This window comes from Neoarius graeffei, chromosome 12 (genome assembly GCF_027579695.1).
Source record: "Neoarius graeffei isolate fNeoGra1 chromosome 12, fNeoGra1.pri, whole genome shotgun sequence".
Lineage (NCBI taxonomy): Eukaryota > Metazoa > Chordata > Actinopteri > Siluriformes > Ariidae > Neoarius > Neoarius graeffei.
This window is the reverse complement of record NC_083580.1, coordinates 21,347,807-21,369,200: the sequence shown is the minus strand read 5'-3', so window position 1 is coordinate 21,369,200 and position 21,394 is coordinate 21,347,807. Positions and strand designations below refer to the sequence as shown.

General features: G+C 42.0%; 1 protein-coding gene across 2 annotated transcripts in view; it reads left to right on the top strand.

The window, feature by feature from the left end:
* The window catches only part of notch1a (notch receptor 1a), a 54,134-nt gene extending 33,140 nt beyond the window's left edge, over positions 1-20,994 (top strand). For both annotated transcript variants that reach the window (XM_060935668.1, XM_060935667.1), the window contains 9 exons: positions 3,937-4,362; positions 4,597-4,745; positions 5,376-5,586; positions 9,579-9,660; positions 10,239-10,401; positions 12,234-12,514; positions 14,361-14,508; positions 17,454-17,551; positions 18,733-20,994. In XM_060935668.1, the coding sequence (XP_060791651.1) occupies positions 3,937-4,362; positions 4,597-4,745; positions 5,376-5,586; positions 9,579-9,660; positions 10,239-10,401; positions 12,234-12,514; positions 14,361-14,508; positions 17,454-17,551; positions 18,733-19,854 (2,680 nt within the window). In that variant the 3' untranslated portion in view covers positions 19,855-20,994. The remainder of the gene's footprint in view (positions 1-3,936; positions 4,363-4,596; positions 4,746-5,375; positions 5,587-9,578; positions 9,661-10,238; positions 10,402-12,233; positions 12,515-14,360; positions 14,509-17,453; positions 17,552-18,732) is intronic.
* The last annotated feature ends 400 nt before the right edge of the window (positions 20,995-21,394 follow it).

The following is a 21,394-nucleotide window of genomic DNA, read 5'->3' as shown; positions in this document are numbered from 1 at the left end:
TATAAGATAATTCAAGTAGTTATTGTAAGGGCGTTTCTAGCTATATTGAAAAGACCAGGGGCTAAGTCAAGTTTTCCTGGGGCTTGTATTTTTAAGGGAGATTGGCATCGATAGGTTGGCGAGGGGGCGGCACGGTGGTGTAGTGGTTAGCGCTGTCGCCTCACAGCAAGAAGGTCCGGGTTCGAGCCCCGTGGCCGGCGAGGGCCTTTCTGTGCGGAGTTTGCATGTTCTCCCCGTGTCCGCGTGGGTTTCCTCCGGGTGCTCCGGTTTCCCCCACAGTCCAAAGACATGCAGGTTAGGTTAACTGGTGACTCTAAATTGACCGTAGGTGTGAATGTGAGTGTGAATGGTTGTCTGTGTCTATGTGTCAGCCCTGTGATGACCTGGCGACTTGTCCAGGGTGTACCCCGCCTTTCGCCCATAGTCAGCTGGGATAGGCTCCAGCTTGCCTGCGACCCTGTAGAAGGATAAAGCGGCTAGAGATAATGAGATGAGATGAGATGAGGTTGGCGAGGTTATATCTAACTTTATAAGAAGTATTATCACCCACACACATTCAAAGGTTATGACATCTTTATTACTGATTTTTGCACTGCTCTTGTTACATTTATGTAGTTCATTTCAGTTTCTCTCTCATTATTAAGTTATTATCAACACCTATGTCTCAGGAAACTGACGCATGTGTCAGCTGACTATTAAATATCACGAGTAAAACTTATCAGTTTAATAGAAATATATCATTTCTCACTCACATATCTCTCCTTGAGGACCACAAAGACACCAATTCTAAGCTATTTTTCCATCCAGTGGTGCTTGAAAGTTTGTGAACCCTTTAGAATTTTCTATATTTCTGCATAAATATGACCTAAAACATCATCAGATTTTCACACAAGTCCTAAAAGTAGATAAAGAGAACCCAGTTAAGCAAACGAGACAAAAATATTATACTTGGTCATTTATTTATTGAGGAAAATGATCCAATATTACATATCTGTGAGTGGCAAAAGTATGTGAACCTTTGCTTTCAGTATCTGGTGTGACCCCCTTGTGCAGCAATAACTGCAACTAAACGTTTCTGGTAACTGTTGATCAGTCCTGCACACCGGCTTGGAGGAATTTTAGCCCATTCCTCTGTACAGAACAGCTTCAACTCTGGGATGTTGGTGGGTTTTCTCACATGAACTGCCCACTTCAGGTCCTTCCACAACATTTTGAATGGATTAAGGTCAGGACTTTGACTTGGCCATTCCTAAACATGAACTTTATTCTTCTTTAACCATTCTTTGGTAGAACGACTTGTGTGCTTAGGGTTGTTGTCTTGCTGCATGACCCACCTTCTCTTGAGATTCAGTTCATGGACAGATGTCCTGATATTTTCCTTTAGAATTTGCTGGTATAATCCAGAATTCATTGTTCCATCAGCGGCACGGTGCTGTAGTGGTTAGCGCTGTCGCCTCACAGCAAGAAGGTCTGGGTTCGAGCCCCGTGGCCGGCGAGGGCCTTTCTGTGCGGAGTTTGCATGTTCTCCCCGTGTCCGCGTGGGTTTCCTCTGGGTGCTCCGGTTTCCCCCACAGTCCAAAGACATGCAGGTTAGGTTAACTGGTGACTCTAAATTGACCGTAGGTGTGAATGTGAGTGTGAATGGTTGTCTGCGTCTATGTGTCAGCCCTGTGATGACCTGGCGACTTGTCCAGGGTGTACCCTGCCTTTCACCCGTAGTCAGCTGGGATAGGCTCCAGCTTGCCTGCGACCCTGTAGAACAGGATAAAGCGGCTAGAGATGATGAGATGAGATGAGATGAGATGAGATTGTTCCATCAATGATGGCAAGCCATCCTGGCCCAGATGCAGCAAAACAGGCCCAAACCATGATACTACCACCACCATGTTTCACAGATGGGATAAGGTTCTTATGCTGGAATGCAGTGTTTTCTTTTCTCCAAACATAACACTTCTTATTTAAACCAAAAAGTTCTATTTTGGGGCGGCACGGTGGTGTAGTGGTTAGCGCTGTCGCCTCACAGCAAGAAGGTCCTGGGTTCGAGCCCCGGGGCCGGCGAGGGCCTTTCTGTGTGGAGTTTGCATGTTCTCCCCGTGTCCGCGTGGGTTTCCTCCGGGTGCTCCGGTTTCCCCCACAGTCCAAAGACATGCAGGTTAGGTTAACTGATGACTCTAAATTGACTGTAGGTGTGAATGTGAGTGTGAATGGTTGTCTGTGTCTATGTGTCAGCCCTGTGATGACCTGGCGACTTGTCCAGGGTGTACCCCGCCTTTCGCCCGTAGTAAGCTGGGATAGGCTCCAGCTTGCCTGCGACCCTGTAGAAGGATAAAGCGGCTAGAGATAATGAGATGAGATGAGTTCTATTTTGGTCTCATCCACCCACAAAACTTTTTTTCCATTAGCCTTCTGGCTTGTCCACGTGATCTTTAGCAAACTGCAGACGAGCAGCAATGTTCTTTTTGGAGAGCACTGGCTTTCTCCTTGCAACCCTGCCATGCACACCACTGTTGTTCAGTGTTCTCCTGATGGTGGACTCATGAACATTAACATTAGCCAATGTGAGAGAGAGGCCTTCAGTTGCTTAGAAGTTACCCTGGGGTCCTTTGTGACCTCGCCGACTATTACACGCCTTGCTCTTGGAGTGATCTTTGTTGGTCGACCACTCCTGGGGAGGGTAACAATGGTCTTGAATTTCCTCCATTTTTACACAATCTGTCTGACTGTGGATTGGTGGAGTCCAAACTCTTTAGAGATGGTTTTGTAACCTTTTCCAGCCTGATGAGCATCAACAACGCTTTTTCTGAGGTCCTCAGAAATCTCCTTTGTTCGTACCATGATACACTTCCACAAACATGTGTTGTGAAGATCAGACTTTGATAGATCCCTGTTCTTTAAATAAAACAGGGTGCCCACTCACACCTGATTGTCATCCCATTGATTGAAAACACCTGACTCTAATTTCACCTTCAAATTAACTGCTAATCCTAAAGGTTCACATAGTTTTGCCACTCACAGATATGTAATATTGGATCATTTTCCTCAATAAATAAATGATCAAGTATAATATTTTTGTCTCATTTGTTTAACTGGGTTCTCTTTATCTACTTTTAGGACTTGTGTGAAAATCTGATGATGTTTTAGTTCATATTTATGCAGAAATATAGAACATTCTAAAGGGTTCACAAACTTTCAAGCACCACTGTATATGTGACTAATATGCCAATGGCTGGCTATGGGATGGTTGGCTGGGTGGGTCTGCGTAGACTACATGTAGCATTAAAACATATGATTAAATTTTGTCAGGGCAACTATTGGATGTCTACATGAACACAAATTGTTGTTGACCTGTTAAATAAACTTAGTCGGGGCAAATAGACCACCACTGTAGATATTCATTCAACCACTCGAACTTTTGAACTCGCCTGGCACACTAATCATACAGACCCTACGCTGTAAATTCACCATAACCAGGCTACCTGGAGCGATTTTTGTGCATCAACATAATTCAATAGGTTACATTGTTGATACATTCTATATATACACCCACGGTCGATGACTTACCATCTGTTGTCCTCTTGAAAAATCCAACAATAGTGGATTGTTTTTTTTTAAGTCGTCTTCCAACCAATTCTGAATGTTCTTCTTCTGTTGGCTTTTACCAAAATTTAGCGCTCAGCTAAATTAAACCACCACCACCACCTACTCCTTCTGTCTTCGGACGCTGCAAGTCAAGTTCCGATCTGTTTCAGTCAGTTGTTTTCTCTTAATCTCTTACTTTTTTTGAGGGCGAAAATACGTAGCCTCAAGTGATAGGGCCTAACGATGCCACTAGTAAACAACATACAATAAATATGAACAGGATTTAGTTAAGATATGTAGGAACGTAGAAAATGGAAAAAAAAAGCTACTTCACTCATTCTCTTTCTCTCTCTATAGTCCTTTGTATGATCAGTACTGTAAGGACCACTACTCAGATGGCCACTGTGATCAGGGCTGCAACAGTGCTGAGTGTGGCTGGGATGGGTTGGACTGTGCTGAAGACGTACCACAGCGCCTAGCATCTGGCATCCTGGTGCTTCTGGTGCACTTGACACCCAGTGAGCTGCTCAACAATTCTTCCTCCTTCCTGCGCCAGCTTAGTGCCCTGTTGCGTACCAATGTCGCCCTCAAGCGCCATGCCACCACAGGTGAGCCTCTAGTCTACCCATACTACGGCACTGAACATGAGCTCAGCAAACACACACGTACCGCCCACGAGTGGAGCACAAACCCTGGCCACCTGCTGCAGCGCACTGCTAGGAGCCTGTCAGCGTTGCTCAAGCCCCGCCATCAACGAGAGCTGGACGACATGGAGATTAAAGGGTGAGTAATAGTGTCCTTAACAAATAGAATGTGTGTTGATAAAACTGTGAATAGTGAATAGATGGGTAGATATTGTAAATGCAGTAGATTTAATGTTGAGAGATGACAATACAGCAAACTGACAATACAGCTCTATGTGCATGACACATCAATACAGCAACTAATGAGACAGAGCAACATTAAAACATGTCGTATGTATGTTAACCCTACCCCATATGTGTGTGTGTGTTACAGCTCCATTGTATATCTAGAGATTGATAACCGGCAATGTTACCAGCAGTCAGAAGAGTGTTTTCAGAGTGCAACAGATGTGGCTGCATTCTTGGGAGCGCTGGCTTCCAGCGGCAATCTCAATGTTCCCTACATTATAGAGGCTGTTACAAGTGAGTGCTCACACTAGAATACAGTACCAGTCAAAAGTTTGGAAACACCTTCAAATTCGATGTTTTTTCTTTATTTTAATTAACTTCGTGTCTCAAAGTAATGACTGACTGTTATTTCTCTTTACTTAGTTGAATGGTTCTTGACATAATATGGATTACTACAGTTGTCGAACAGGGCTATTTACTGTATTTTTATTATTTACTCTTTACTGGTTGATGGTGTCAAATGCATTAAGAAGGCAAGAAATTCCATTTTTGACAAGACATACCTGTTAATTGAGAAGCATTCCAGGTGACTACCTCATGAAGCTGGTTCAGATAATGCCAATAGTGTGCAAAGCTGTTATCCAGGTAAATAGTGACGACTTTGAAGAATCTAAAAGATGAAACATGTTTTTTTCAAATTGTTTTGTTTACCATATAATTCCATATGTTCCATATGTTATTTCATAGTTTTAATGAGTTCAGTATTGTTCTACAATGTAGGAAAATAAATAAATAAATAAAAACATCGAATTTGAAGGTGTTTCCAAACTTTTGACTGGTACTGTATATTAAAAGAATAATACTGACTTGTATAAAAACAGTATTTATACAGGCATTTCTCTGTCTTGTTAAATTTATTTGTAGGTGAGAACGAGGTCCCTGGCCGTGGAGAGATGTACCCCATGTTTCTGGCTCTCCTGGTCTTGGCCGTGTTGGTCCTAGCTGCAGTCGGAGTTGTGCTCTCACGCAAGCGGAAGCGAGAGCATGGGCAGCTCTGGTTTCCTGAGGGTTTTAAAGTGACTGAAACCAAAAAGAAACGCAGAGAACCTGTGGGAGAAGACTCAGTTGGACTTAAGTGAGTGAGTGAATGTAAAACAGGTAGCAAGGACATGTATATGTGTGAGGTCTGGTTAATTTGATTGATTCTTTTGATTTATTTATACTCTCACAGACTAATATATATATATATATATATATATATATATATATATATATATATATATGTATATGTGTGTATATATGTGTGTATATATATATATATATATATGTGTGTATGTATAGTGTGTGTGCATGACATTTATTACGTTGTGACTCTGCTGGGTGTCTGGTGTTCAATAGTAAAACACCACTTTCACTTTACATCATTACTATATAGTTACAATCAAATATCAAACTTTATTCTATCCACATTCAGTGGATATGAGCAATCATGTGCTCTGATTGGCTACTCTACTACTAGGCTATCGGCTCATATACCGCGAGTAGAGAAAAACAAAATAGCGGCTTTGTTATCAAGTATTTAAAAGAAACATAAATAGCGAAAAGAATATAGTTTTTCCCCCCCAATATCTCCTGTTCCACACTCCAGCCCAGTTGCACCTTTAAGTTGGTCTGCCAAAATACCCTAAAGAAGAAAAAGAAGTGGAACAAAATGTGGAGCATTTTACTGAACCAACCAAGGACGAAATAAAAACTACTCGAAAACAAAAACCAAAAAAAAGGAACAAAATATGGAATAAAAGTATTTGATGGAAAGAACATTTTTTTTTATATTTCAAGAACAATTATTACATAATTTTTCACAAATTGCTACGGTCATTTCACCGGTTTGTTAATATTCTAAGCTGAAATTATTTTTTCGGACGTTTTGTATAAAGTTTTTATTTATCGGATTTGCAAAAAATAAACATGCTCTGTTTCTCAAAATCCAGTGAATGTGGGTATAATAAAACAGTTATTCCACTCAATCTCATCGTCCATGGCTTATAGCCTCCTTGGCGCTATGCACCTCGTCGGCTATCAGCTCATGTACGACTTGATTTCGTGGAATAACTTAATTATATGTCAAACAGTTGTCTGGTTACATCTTTCACGTGTTGGAGCTCAGAGTGTGCAGCCACAGACTGTAAAGCGTGTACACCGTTAGGACTAATTTGTACACACCTGTTACTGATTAGAGCTCACAGTGCATACATATAAAGACTCTCACTAAAGGCTCACTCACAACCCGCCGTATGTGCTGCAATGGGCGGTCTACGGTAAAAAATTTGGCAAAATCGTGCTTAAGACTTGCGCAACACTTGGGTGTGTTCAGCACCGTAGAAGGTCGCAGACTGCCTGTGGAGACTTTTGGTCCTGCACATGCAAATTCTACGGGTCTTGCGAAAAATCAAGAACACATACACTACATACGGGACCCGTACTCCTTTTGTACGCTTGAACCAAGTCAGCAGCGCGGCTAGTAGGGGCTTTTTGCAATGACAGTAAGACGCACAAGTGACGCACAGTCATTGTACGAGTGACGTGCCTTAGAAGTACTACACAAGTACTCCACACTTGCTATTTGTGCGGCCCGCAAGACAGAAGTACATCTCACTTTCTACCCCTATGTGTGGTGTGCACGCAGCGCACGTGACATGAGGGGCAAGACTCTGGGTATATATTGGGGAGGAACCAAGGAACCGATCATGTAACGTGTAGCATTTTAGAAGGGAAGAAGATGGCTGTCGCCATACCGCTGCAACGACTGAGAGAGTTGGACCCTTATAGGCAGATGATAGAAGCTGAGGAGCAGCACGAAGCGATATTGTTCTTCAGCCGAAAGACAGATGCAGAATGCTGCAGACACGCTGGTTTTATACCCACTCCTGGCTTGCGTCACACGCAAGTCATGAGTGATTGTCACATGCTAATCACGTGCGTCACACATGCTTCACAAGTGTGGCCCGAACTCCTAGCGCAGGAAACCAGTAAAATGCAAGTCACACTCACTGAACACGCACTGATACCGTGCATCAGACATACGCTTTCCATGGGCTAACGGCGCAATTTTTTCCACGCCTCGAAGTCAGACACGCAACCTGTACTTGAGAAGTACTTTGCCCATACTCCTCCCCCAAACTTTCCCCCGGGTTCACCGCGATCCTGCAGCACGGCTGCGAGCTACCAAACCCTGCGACCCGTGCGTGTCCAAGACACTTACGGCGGGTTGTGAGTGTGGCATAACACAGACTTTGTGAAAGCCTTGTATTTTGTATCACTCTTCTGTTTTGACCCTGTTTAAGTTTTTGGACTGTGAGTATTGTGTTCCCTCTGATATCCTGTCTGTGCCTCACTCGACCACTGCCTGTTTTTCAACTCTGCCTTTGTCTCCGTTTTGGATCTGCTAGCATGTTTTCAGTAAAACTCATCCTGCGCTTATATCTCTCTACCGCCCTTACACGACAAACTATCAATTGCCCAACAAGCTAGTGGACTAATAAAACTGTTTTAACTAGTTTTATATGAACCGGTTGTCAATATTTTCTATAAAATGTGTTGGTCAATAATCCCACTAGAGTTGAGCCAGATACTCGGCTGAAACGAGTATCCGGTACGGATAAAGCACTTTTGCCGAGTACGAGTATTATACGAGTAATACGAGTCAATATCTGTGCTCAGACTGAATGAAAATCCTCACACAGCGTCACAGCACCCCTCCCCTACACACACCGCTCTGTTCACTCACACAGAGAACAGCTCTCTGTCTCTTTCCGTGAACATTTCGGGTTTCTTCAGCTTCAAGCTTGTTTTTATTTCAGTTTGTACTTACTTATAACCAGTAGAGTTCTGGTAAACGTGGGTTCGTTCAGATGTGGTGCTTGGTAGAAAGCGACTCGCGTTGCATCTCTGCCTGTCTGAGATTTTTTTTTTCTTTTTTTAACCGTCGGTTAAAAAAAGGTTTTTTTTTTACTTCACGCATTGAGTGTCTGACACTTTCTTGCTGTAATTCATGTAAAAATAAAGGTAGTAGTGGTATAAGTATTACAAATTAAGCTACACACTCTCTCTCTCTGCCGGTCGTCGGAGTTTTTTTTTTTTTAAACCGTCAGTTGGCTCTAACCAGTTTTATTTTACTTCACGCACTGTCTGACACTTTCTAGGTAGTAGTGGTATAAATAGTATTACAAATTAAGCTACACACACACACACACACACACACCTGGTGTGGAAATAAAAAAAAAAGAAAAAAGAACCAAAAAAAAAAATCGCACTGATCATAAAAAAAATTAAAAGTTAAAAAAAGAAAGTTATGCTGAGTATGAAAACTCTTGTTCATTACATTTCATTTCATAATTGCAACCACATGTGTTGTATTCATTGTTGCAAAACTTGTTCTGTAAATCGTTTGTTTGCTATCGTGATCAAAACCATTGATCTGAAGCTCAATGCTGATGCTGTCCTGTAAATAGTTTTCTAATCAGCAATAAATATCACAATTCCTGATCAACTCATATCAATTGCATGCTTAAAATAACATACTGGTTAAAGCCCCGCCCGTTTCAAGACAACCAGACCCACTTCCTGGTTAAATCCCGCCCACTTCCGGGTTAGGCCCCGCCCACTCCGAGTACGGATACGGATACAGATAATTCATATGGTTAACGGATACAGATAATGCTGTACTCACTCATCCCTAAATCCCACGTTATTTTTTTAAAAAGCAAATTAAAATTAAGCACTGGATAAAAACCCATCTGTCTTGTGTAAATAAAGATACAAATTTCGCTGTCCACTGGAAGTGTTTGAGATACATTGCCTTGCACTTCTGATCCGGTACCTTGTGCTCGTACACGTACATCATTCCATCATACACGGATGTCATATGGTCAAGCCATCAAAAATCAGGTCGATGCATTTCTATAAGTATGGGGCTCCAATTTGCGTGCAAGGAACTCCACTATTATTGACTGTTGAATACTACTAAAGGAATTCAGCAGTAGGCTTCTGGGGAGCTGTCTGCATTTCTGATTTTTGAATTTATTTATTTTTTAATAATTATTAATGATTAATTTTTGCTTTTCAAAGGCCTCTGAAGAACTCTGATAGCACTCTGATGGACGAGCAACTGAGTGAGTGGGCAGAAGAAGACCACTGCAAACGCTTCAGGGTGAGGAGTGTGTCTGTGTGTACACTCTTAGAAAATAAATCTTGCACCCTGTAAGGGTTTTTTGGCTTGTCCCTTATAAGGAGAACACTTAAAGGTTCTTTGTAGAACTTTATAACGAAAGGTTGCAAAGCTATAACCATGGACACATCCAAAGAAACCCTGTAGATCTTTTTTATAAGAATTTAGGTTTGGTTACGAGTGGGCCGAATTGGGCGTGATCAGATAATTCATCAGTCAGAGCTCACCTATTCTATTTAAGTTACACTGGTTACCCCAACTTTCTTCTAGACCCACTTGTTTGAGGTCTCTAGCTCACTTATGGTCCCTAGATTCAGGTTTCAAGCTATGGAATTCACCTCCCTGTGAAATCTCCTACAGAACAAAATCGATATGTTTTCCCATTGCCATTGCTCTTTCATTTATTACTAAGTATTATTATTATTATTATTATTATTGGCACAGATGCATATGTCAGGTATAAACAATATCTCCTGTGTGTACAGTTTGAAGAGTTATTTATAAGTGATACCATGTGCATACACAACTAATGATAATATAATATTTTTGTATATATGCAGTTTGATGATCACACCACACCAGATATTGGAATCCAGCCAGATCCACGTCAGTGGACTCAGCAGCACCTCGATGCAGCAGACTTGCGCTTGACCTCTATAGCTCCTACACCACCGCGGGCAGACACAGACACTGACTGCGTAGATGTGAACGTTCTTGGTCCCGGTGAGTGACCCTTACCTCACGTCATAATCCCATCACAGCATCTGGGCTCATAAATAAACAAATTGTCTCTTTCCCTAAATTGAACACATGAATCCCTGGTATGAGTCTTATCCAGCTGAATGATGATTAAACCCTGTAATGAAAGAGAACCTCACGAATCTTGATAATATCAGGAGTTAGACATGTTTGAAGAGCTAGATGCAAACGCTGATTATGGTTTAATGACACAATAATTCTTGAAGTCAGCAAATCAAAGCTTCCTTTGGGCTACAGGTTTGGAGCTACATGTTGAGCGACATGTTTAGGATGAATAAAAACAAAGCAGGAAGCAGTAAGTCAGGACACATTTTGAACTCCGTATCTTTAGCTCATCTGGCCACAAGGTTGATGACCTGTTGCCGTGACGTGACGTCCGTCCGTCGTCCACAATTCAGTTAGATCGTATCTCCTCCGTCAATTCTCCACGGATTTCCGTTCCGATTTCTTTGTTTGAAAGAACTCATCACTCCGCACAAAACTTGGTCGTTGTTTTGTCAAATTTTTTGGTAACGAGTTAGTAATTAGGCCAAATGAACAAATTTTCCAGGCCTCTCACGAGAATTTTATCTCCTCTCTCATTTCTCATCCGATTTCCATTCTGATTGATGTTTTGGGTAGATCTTCCCATGAGGAACAAAACTTGGTCATTTGTTTGTTGATTTTCCTGTTGTAAACAATTTGTTTATTTTCAGTTCAGTTGTATCCTCCGTCAATTCTCCATGGATTTCCATTCCGATTGTTTTGTTTGAAAGAACTCATCACTCCGCACAAAACTTGGTCGTTCTCATCATCTCATTATCTGTAGCTGCTTTATCCTGTTCTACAGGGTCGCAAGCAAGCTGGAGCCTATCCCAGCTGACTACGGGCGAAAGGCGGGGTACACCCTGGACAAGTCGCCAGGTCATCACAGGGCTGACACATAGACACAGACAACCATTCACACTCACATTCACACCTACGGTCAATTTAGAGTCACCAGTTAACCTAACCTGCATGTCTTTGGACTGTGGGGGAAACCGGAGCACCCGGAGGAAACCCACGCGGACACGGGGAGAACATGCAAACTCCACACAGAAAGGCCCTCGACGGCCACGGGGCTCGAACCCGGACCTTCTTGCTGTGAGGTGACAGCGCTAACCACTACACCACCGTGCCGCCTAAGTTGGTCGTTGTTTTGTCAAATTTTTTGCTAACGAGTTAGTAATTAGGTCAACTTAACGAGTTTTTGGACTTCTCAGAATTGTATCTATTCTCTCATTTCTCATCCGATTTCAGTTCTGATCGATGTGCTGGGTAGATCTTCCCTTGCGGAACAAAACTTGGTCGTTTGTTTGTTGATCGTCCTGTTGTAAACAATTTGTTGACAACTTTGTTTATTTTCAGTTAAATCGTATCTCCTCCGTCAGTTCTCCACAGAACTGAAAGAACTAGACTTTGAAAGAACTAGACTTCCTGCACAAAGCTCGGTCATTGTATTGTCAATTTTTTGCTGACAAATTAGTAATTAGGTCAACTTGTCAAATTTTCTGGTGAATAGAATTGTATCTCCTCTCTCATTTATCATGCGAATTCAGTTCTGATCGATGTTTTGGGTAGATCTTCCCTCGGGGAACAAAATTTGTTCTTGTCCTTTGTTGATTTTTCTGTTGTAAACAATTTGTCATGGAGGTTGGTCCTCTCTGGCATTGTCACATTTCAGTTCTGTGTGATGTTTTGGTAGTCATGGTTGTTTTGATGGCAGGCCAGATGAGCTGCTACGTCCTTGACGTTCTGGTTCTTGTTCTGTTTCTCAGATGGCCTGACGCCTCTGATGATCGCCTCATGCAGTGGTGAGGCTGGGGAGGAGGAGGAGGGAGAGGAAGACGTCATTGCCAACTTCCTCTGGCACGGTGCCGATCCACACCAGCGTACAGAGCGTGCAGGTGAGACGGCACTGCACCTGGCTGCCCGTTATGCCCGATCTGACGCCGCCAAGCGTCTTCTAGAATCAGGGGCAGACGCCAATGCACAGGATCACGTGGGACGCACACCACTACATGCTGCTGTGGCTGCCGATGCACAAGGAGTCTTCCAGGTACACACACCATAATAGACATAAGCACACACCTAGCTGTAAGGTCAGTCATTTCAGTAAAAACTGTGTGGGTGCACGTGGTATACACTTTACCGATACAGTGGCTGCTGGCATACAAGCAGGAGTTTTACCTGACTCAAAATGAGGCAAAGGTAGAAGAAGCCTTCAGACCTTCAAATCTTTGTATTGCAAGCAAAATAAATAAAGAATTAGTCCTTTTATCTTTGGAAACAAACATCATTTCTGCATATGCCAAATAAATGTTACACAATTGTATCCCACCCTATGTCTGAAATCGCTCACTCGTTCACTACTCACTATATAGAGGACTATATATTGAGCTCATTGGTAAAATGAAAAAACGCTTCCGGACACTAGTCCGTCGCGCTGGTATTTACGTCATTACTGTCGCACAATTAAAACGTGCCAGATCAGGCAGCTGGCGGGTTTTCAAAATAATAAATACAGGTAGTCGTCGACTTACGACCTATGCGACTTATGACCGATCGACTTTACGACCGTCTGGTTATGACTGGCAAGTGTTTCCCAGCTGAGCGTACGACAGTTTCCGCCCCAGCTCCCGGCAGCGCCCAGCATCCAGCCAGTGTTGCCAGATACTGCTGACGGTTTCCAGCCCAAAATATGTTCAAAACCCACCAAAAATGCACTTAAAACCGCCTAATCTGGCAACACTGCATCCAGCCTCTTCTATTATGTGTGCAGTGTTTCGCTGGACAAACAATGAGCGAGCTACAGCGCGCGTACGGCTTAACCAGATCTTGTGCTATAACGTGCGCAGCTGGTAATCAGAGTAACTTTCACTTTTCTGTTCTGTTACACTGTTTAGTGTCCAATGTCCAAAATGAAAAGTTAGTTTTCAACTGTTCAGCTAAAAAAAAATGTTATTAAAACGATTGTGTTGTTGAAATGATGTGTTTGCAATTTATTTATAATCAAAAACTGATACAGGTGGATGAAAGAGTGATAGTGTGATAAAAAAGTACTATAATAGTCCTACTGAGTGATAAGAAGTCCTAATGAATGTTTGATAAGTAGACAATAATAAATAATTAGGTGTATTTTTCGGTGCGCGCTCGCACTATGGCTCAAAATAATATACTTAGTATATTAAAGTAATATATAAAAGTTACTTTCACCCCTGAGTATGCAGTGTTTGACTTAAACCAAATAATGAACCAAGGTAATGAAATAAGAAAATGTTGATAAAATAAGACTTTAAGATGATTACAATATCATTACACATCACAATATACTTACGTTCATTTAACACAGGCCGACTTACGACCAGATCGGTTTACGACCGGTCAGTCGTAACCAAACGCAGTCGTAAGTCGACGACTACCTGTACATGCATGTGTTTTTGTGATAAATCCATATTATACTGAGCGCATTTCCCATATTAATAAATACAAAGTACCTGCGCCTTTCAGTTCTTTTAAATCAAGGCTGAATACTTTCTTCTTTGCCGCTGCCTTTTATGAAATCAAATTTGAGACTTTTAATTTGATTTCTTTGAGCGCGACCGCAATGCATGATGGGATATATTGCTTTGGTTAGTGACCATCGGTTGTACACTACTTTTCGTGATGCATTGTGGGATACTTTGAGTGCACCATACAGGGTGTAAATAATCCTCACTAAGGTTTCAGACAGCACTACAAAATGGCATCCCCTCTATATAGTGCCCTATATTGTGAGTAGAGAGCGATTTCGGACACAGTTTTTCTTGTCACTAAAATTTGGCAAAGGCGCCATCATGGATTGGAGGTCAAAAGGTTAACTGGGTGGTTGGAGAGGTTTTAAATCATCTGAAACTTTCTTTCAGATCCTAATCCGGAATCGGGCTACAGATCTGGATGCACGTATGAACGATGGCACAACACCACTCATCCTGGCCACACGCTTAGCAGTAGAGGGCATGGTTGAGGAGCTCCTGAACTGCCATGCCGATGCCAATGCCATTGATGACTCTGGTACACGTTCATATACACACAGTTATTATTTAACAAAACAAGGCATTTTTTTATGTGATTCGCTTCCTTATTACAGCAAGAATACATGAGCAGCAATCTCACATCTCAGGAAGCAATGATCGTTAAACAGAAAATATGAAATTTTTAGAAATCCAAAGTGCAACCAGGAGTACTGACTCTGTAGATATAAATATTTGCACAATTCGAATTTTTCTTAATAGAATTGACATTAACCTTCTGGGGTCAAGAGCTTTGCCGGCGAAGCTTGGCAGGTTTAGAATGAGTAGGTCATGTATTTAGATACCGTATTTTCTGGACTATAGAGCGCACCTGTATATAAGCCGCATCCGCTCTATTTTTAAAAAAAAATTTAAAAAAAGATATACAAGCCGCACCGAGCTATAAGCCGCAGATATCTATGTTGAAAAATTAGATATTTACTGCATGTACAGAACGATTTTGTACTGTAAATGTACATGTATGTACCTGAACAGATTCTTTCCGAACAGTGCCTTTTAACACGGCAGCAACTTTGCTGATTAAAACGGAACAGAACCAAGAGAAAATAACCGGTATTTATTTACCTTCATTTCTCCTGTGTTTGAAACCACAAGTCACTTTAATCATCTTCGCTGGATTTGAAAATAATTACCAGTTAGTAATTTGTCGTGCGTGTTCTATCTGCTAAAGATCTGCTAATTCTTCTTTGCATTGATTTTTCGTCTATCTTATTTTTGATTCTACTTCCGGTTAGAGCGCCCCTAGCGGTGGAAGAAAAATCCACAGAATAGCCGCACCTTTGTATAAGCCGCATGGTTCAAAACCTAGGAAAAAAGTAGCGGCTTATAGTCCAGAAAATACGGTAAATATCTTCACGAGGTTTTTTTATCATACAAGCATGATAAACATATTGACAGAAACTTTATACTTTACACTTTCCTATGCGCCCACTGCCAAATAATATTATAGTTTTTAAATGACCTAAATTAGATGAAACATAAAACCTGTCACTTTCCTCAGTCACACCGGAGTTGGAGCGCTGAGAGCCCACTTCCACGTTCATAAAAGACTGTTCACATGGTAACGGCTTGATAATCTCTTTCGGTTTCGACTGGTTTCTCTTTTGCGGTGGGAACGCCCACCATAAATGGGATAAAATCTGTCATACATAGTTCAGGCTATTTGGAGGTAAAACTTGTTTCAAGATGGCACACGGAATTTATGCGCTTTGGATGATTCAGGACAGCGAATCAATTAAATCTTGAGAACTGCGACACTGATGATGAGCGATGCCTTTTTTTTTTAACCTTCGACTCTATCCAGCCGAAGATCAACTTGAGTAAGTGTAAATATTTCTTCTATTTCTGAGGAGCAGATCGGTTGATATGCGTGCACTGTTGTGCATACACAGGAAAAATGACTGAGCAGTTTTTTCCAGAGTTAAAAGTATTTTCCTCAAAAATAGTCAACTTTGCTCTACTTTGAGTTTAGAGAGTAAAATTTGGAGTTGGAGTGGGAGCAAAATTATAGAGTAACAGAGTTGGTTGTGGCGCTGACCTGAGTAAAATATTCCAAGAGTTAATTTCAAGGCACACTGAATAGAGTCAAATACCAAAATAAAGTCAAATACCAGATAAATGAAGCTGTTGTAAAAAGCAGTTTTAGAATTGTGTTGGAATGTGTGAAAAAACATGACTTTACCCATTGTGACTTGATCTGATGGGATTAAGAGTTGGCAGTGGGAGCGTTTTTCACTCTTCTCATTGAATGGAATGGAAATTTTTATTCTTCTCATTGAATACCCCTCCCACTCCCAACCCTTTATCCCAAAACAATAGGACTTTTTTTTTTAATGGCCAGTTAATTGTCCAAGTCAGTGGAGCAGAGTTAAGTTTTTGTGCTTGATACATTCCTAAGACTGAACGGAATCACCTCAAGTGATCAAAACGGTTCATCACAATGGGTAAGGTCATGTTTTTTCACACATTCCAACACAGTTCTAAAACTGCTTTTTACAATATATATGTTATTTACCAGCTGGGAGGTCCGTATCGTGAAATACCGTGACCGAGGTCTTGAAAGTACTGACCGAGGTCCTCTGGGCCGAGGTCACGGTATTTCACCATACGGACTGACCTTTAGCTGGTAAATAATATTTTCTTTACCAAATTCTAACAGAAAATGAGAGCGCCCGAAAGGGAAAACCGAGCCGAGCCGCTATTTTGAATCCTCATTCACGGCTGTAATGCAAATTGCTTCCTCCTCGGTATACAAGTGCACTTCCATGGCAGGAAAAAAACTACATTTTGCCGCCTATGTAGTCCCCTATTTATACAAAATTGAGTCATTCAGGATTCAGCCATGTTTTTGCTCGGCGTTAGCAACAGTTACAGGTTTTTAGCTTTCTCCTGAAATGTTTTCTTTTATTTCTTCTTCCTCAGGGTAGTAAAACTCGCTTTCGCTGTGAACACTGTCGTTATCGCTATCCATGCTGTAAAATTAATGCTATTCTCCTGAGAAATGCGAAAATAAATGTTGACAAAAATTGCTACTATGTTTGTTGTTGTTGTTGTTGTTGTTGTTGTGAACGAGCGAGTCACCAGAGGTCTGTAACTGGGGTCCGTATCATAGGATACGGACCGCTCACCAGCCAATCAGAGCGCAGGATTTGATGGAAACCGGACCGCGAAAAAAATAACTTCATTTATCTGTTTTTTTTTTAAAGTACAGGCATGACATACGTACTACATAGATATTATTGTAGCTGAACTTGTGCTGAATACAAAAAAAAAAGTCATATGACTTTGAAAGTACTGCTTAGATTTGTTGAAACTGACAACAAAATCAGAGCATGCCAAAATCATTAGAGTGCCAGAAAATACCCTCAGACCCCAGAGGGTTAAATTGACTTTGCTCTTTCTCTCTCCCTGCCTCTGTCTGTATAGGAAAGTCTGCTCTTCATTGGGCCGCTGCTGTCAACAATGTTGAGGCTGCTGTAGTGCTTCTGAAGAATGGAGCCAACAAGGATCTGCAGAACAACAAGGTGTGTAGTGCTGGGTTTTATATCAGAGCTGCACAAATCGGTGTAACCGATTTCTAATCTTATTTTGATTCAGAGATTTATACATGTGATAGGAATACATGCTTATAATACACAATTGATTTTCAATAATAAAATGACAAAGTGTAGCAAAACTATTTAGCTCATCTGGCCATAAGGCCGATGAGCGGTTGCCATGGCGTGGCGTCCGTCCGTCATCCACAATCCAGTTAGATCGTACGGTATCTCCTCCGTCAGTTCTCCACGGATTTCCATTCCAGTTGTTTTGATTGAAAGAACTCATCACTCCACACAAAACTTGGTCACTGTTTTGTCAAATTTTTTGCTAATAAATGAGTTAGTAATTAGGCCAATTGAACGAATTTTACAGGCCTGTCACTAGAATTGTATCTCCTCTCTCATTTATCATGCGAATTCAGTTCTGATCGATGTTTTGGGTAGCTCTTCCCTTGGGGAACAAAATTTAGCACTTTGTTGATTTTCCTGTGGTAAACAATTTGTTATGGAGGTTGGTCCTCTCTCACATTGTCACATTTCAGTTCTGTGTGATGTTTTGGTAGTCATGGTTGTTTTGATGGCAGGCCAGATGAGCTGCTACGTCCTTGGCATTCTGGTTTATTCCTAAATTGCATGAATAATTTCTGTAGAATAATTATGACTGTTATCTTATTTATCGGGGGCGGCACGGTGGTGTAGTGGTTAGCGCTGTCGCCTCACAGCAAGAAGGTCCGGGTTCGAGCCCCGTGGCCGGCGAGGGCCTTTCTGTGCGGAGTTTGCATGTTCTCCCCGTGTCCGCGTGGGTTTCCTCCGGGTGCTCCGGTTTCCCCCACAGTCCAAAGACATGCAGGTTAGGTTAACTGGTGACTCTAAATTGACCGTAGGTGTGAATGTGAGTGTGAATGGTTGTCTGTGTCTATGTGTCAGCCCTGTGATGACCTGGCGACTTGTCCAGGGTGTACCCCGCCTTTCGCCCGTAGTCAGCTGGGATAGGCTCCAGCTTTCCTGCGACCCTGTAGAACAGGATAAAGCGGCTAGAGATAATGAGATGAGATGAGATCTTATTTATCATGTATACCTAGTCCTTATTCTCATAACTTAGTGTGCATTATCCAGATTTCTAAATTTGTAAATGTTTAACATTGAGATCTTGTAAACCTTCGCAGGAGGAAACACCTCTCTTCTTGGCAGCACGTGAGGGCAGCTACGAGACGGCAAAGCTCCTCCTCGACCACCTGGCCAACCGTGACATTACGAATCACCTGGATCAACTGCCGCGTGACATTGCCAATGAGCGTATGCACCATGATATTGTGCGCCTGCTGGAAGAATATAACCTGGTTCAGACCCCTCCCACTGTTACTCATTCACCCCCAATCTGCTCGCCTGAGGCCTTCCTGGGCATCAGAACTAGCCCGGGTGGCACCAATAACTCGAATAATGCAAAGAAACCCCGTAAACCTGGAGGAAAGGAAGGAGGAAAGGAGATGAAGACGAAAAAGAAAAAGAATGGCGACACGAACATTCTCTCTCCAGTGGAATCGGATGTCTCCTCACCACCAATGATGACATCACCTTTCCAACAGTCCCCACCAGTCACCCATCACCTGCAAGGGTTGGCTGACTCCCAAATGGGCGGGGCTCATCTGGGGATGGCAAAGCCCTTTGATTCAGCTCCTCCACGCTTGTCTCATCTCGGAGTGGCTAATAATGGAGGTGGAGCACAAACAGGGCCGTGTGATTGGCTGGCAAGGGCCCAACAACAGCAGCAACAACAAGGTGCATTCTCGGGTATAATGCCATCAATGCACCACGGTGCTAACTTACCGCAAGTGATGGGCTATCCCACAATGCAAAGCAGCCACCTGGGCACGCCAGCTCACCTGCTGTCGAACCACATTCATCAAAACCATCTGCAGCACCAAAACTCAAACTCCGCCCCCAATCACGGCCTCTCTCACCACTTCCTGGGTGACATAAGCGGGGCAGAACTTCAGTCCAACTCGATCCAAACCGTGCTGCCACAGGAGACACAGCACCTGACCCAGCCGATGTCCAGCACTCAGTTTCTGACTCCTCCTTCTCAGCACAGTTACTCCGCCCCCATGGACAACACGCCAAATCACCAGCCACAGGTCCCCGATCATCCCTTCCTGACTCCATCCCCTGGATCTCCTGACCAATGGTCTAGCTGCTCTCCACATTCCAACTTATCTGACTGGTCAGAAGGAATCTCAAGCCCACCCACCAGCATTCATATGAATCATATCCCTGAAGCCTTCAAGTAATAACGATAGTGAGAACTGACTCTACTGCCAAAACTTTTATGACTATATTAATTATACGTTATTCCCTAAACTGCTTTCTTTTTTTATTTATTTATGTGCTTTTGGACTACATATATAAAAGATCTTTTTTTTTTTTTTAATTTATGCATTTTATTTGTATTTTATCAACAAGCTGCTCAGAAAAAAAAAAAAAAAACCTGAACTACTGTCTTCTGAGCAAATATAAAAATTTCACGGTCATGTTCAATGCTTTCTTTTTTCTAGATTTTTTTTTGAGATTCAGTATTAAGTAAACTTAATGTAATCTTTTAAAACCAAGCATCTGTAGAAAGAGTCTTAATGTGTGGGAGACAAAGGGATTTTTTGAATGTTTAAGAGGTTCTGGTCATAGGACACATCCTTCTCTTTCTGTCTCTCTCTCTCTCTCTCTTGCGCACACACACTCAAAGACTGGCTTTTGATATTTTGTCATTAATAACTCAATAACGTTACAAAGCTGAGTAATGTCTCTGAATGACAAACGTTATTTGAAAAGCCTCGGAATGGACAGAACGGACATTTTCTTTTTTGAGCACGCAGTTTGCTTGCAAAACAGACTGTACAGTTTTTCTTATGATGTTGCGTAGTCACTGCTGGGTTTTGTTTTTTGTTTGTTTGTTTTTTGCCACACCGGAGTTGAGGTCAGGTGTAGTTTCTGTGGATGTAGCAAAGTGATTTATTTATTCCTTTTAGTAGATACATGTCTACATTTTACAACCATCACAGAACTGTTCTGTTAAATTGTAAAAGTTAGAAATTTTTACTGTTTTGTAATCTAACACTGGAGCCGAGCATGCAACTTTTAGGCTGGTTATCAGGCTAGATACTCTAGAGTTTGTACTAGATATGTAGAAAGGTGTGTGCGTCTGTGTAAGACAAAGAATGTACACAGTTGTGCATGTGTTGCACTGTGATGACATCCGTGGTTGCGTAAAGCAGCCAGCGGGTGTCTGACATGTTAAGTTTTATAAACACTGATCAAATGTTTTACTACTGACAGAATAATGATATATGCATTTGTAGTCTGTGAGAAGAAATCATTTTTGTTCAACAATATGTAAAATATTTTTTCTTGAAACAATAAAACATTCTGCTCTCACACTTCTGTCAGTTTTGTTAAAAGATTTCAAAAATTTAGGCTAAAGCTGTTTCTCAACAATGGGCCACGAAGCGCCATCTAGTGGGCAGCATTTTTTTTCCAAGTTGAAGCTAATTTTTACTCTTAGTAGGGTACAATTGGGGGCGGCACGGTGGTGTAGTGGTTAGCGCTGTCGCCTCACAGCAAGAAGGTCCGGGTTCGAGCCCTGTGACCGGCTAGGGCCTTTCTGTGCAGAGTTTGCATGTTCTCCCCGTGTCTGTGTGGGTTTCCTCCGGGTGCTCCGGTTTCCCCCACAGTCCAAAGACATGCAGGTTAGGTTAACTGGTGACTCTAAATTGACCGTAGGTGTGAATGTGAGTGTGAATGGTTGTCTGTGTCTATGCGTCAGCCCTGTGATGACCT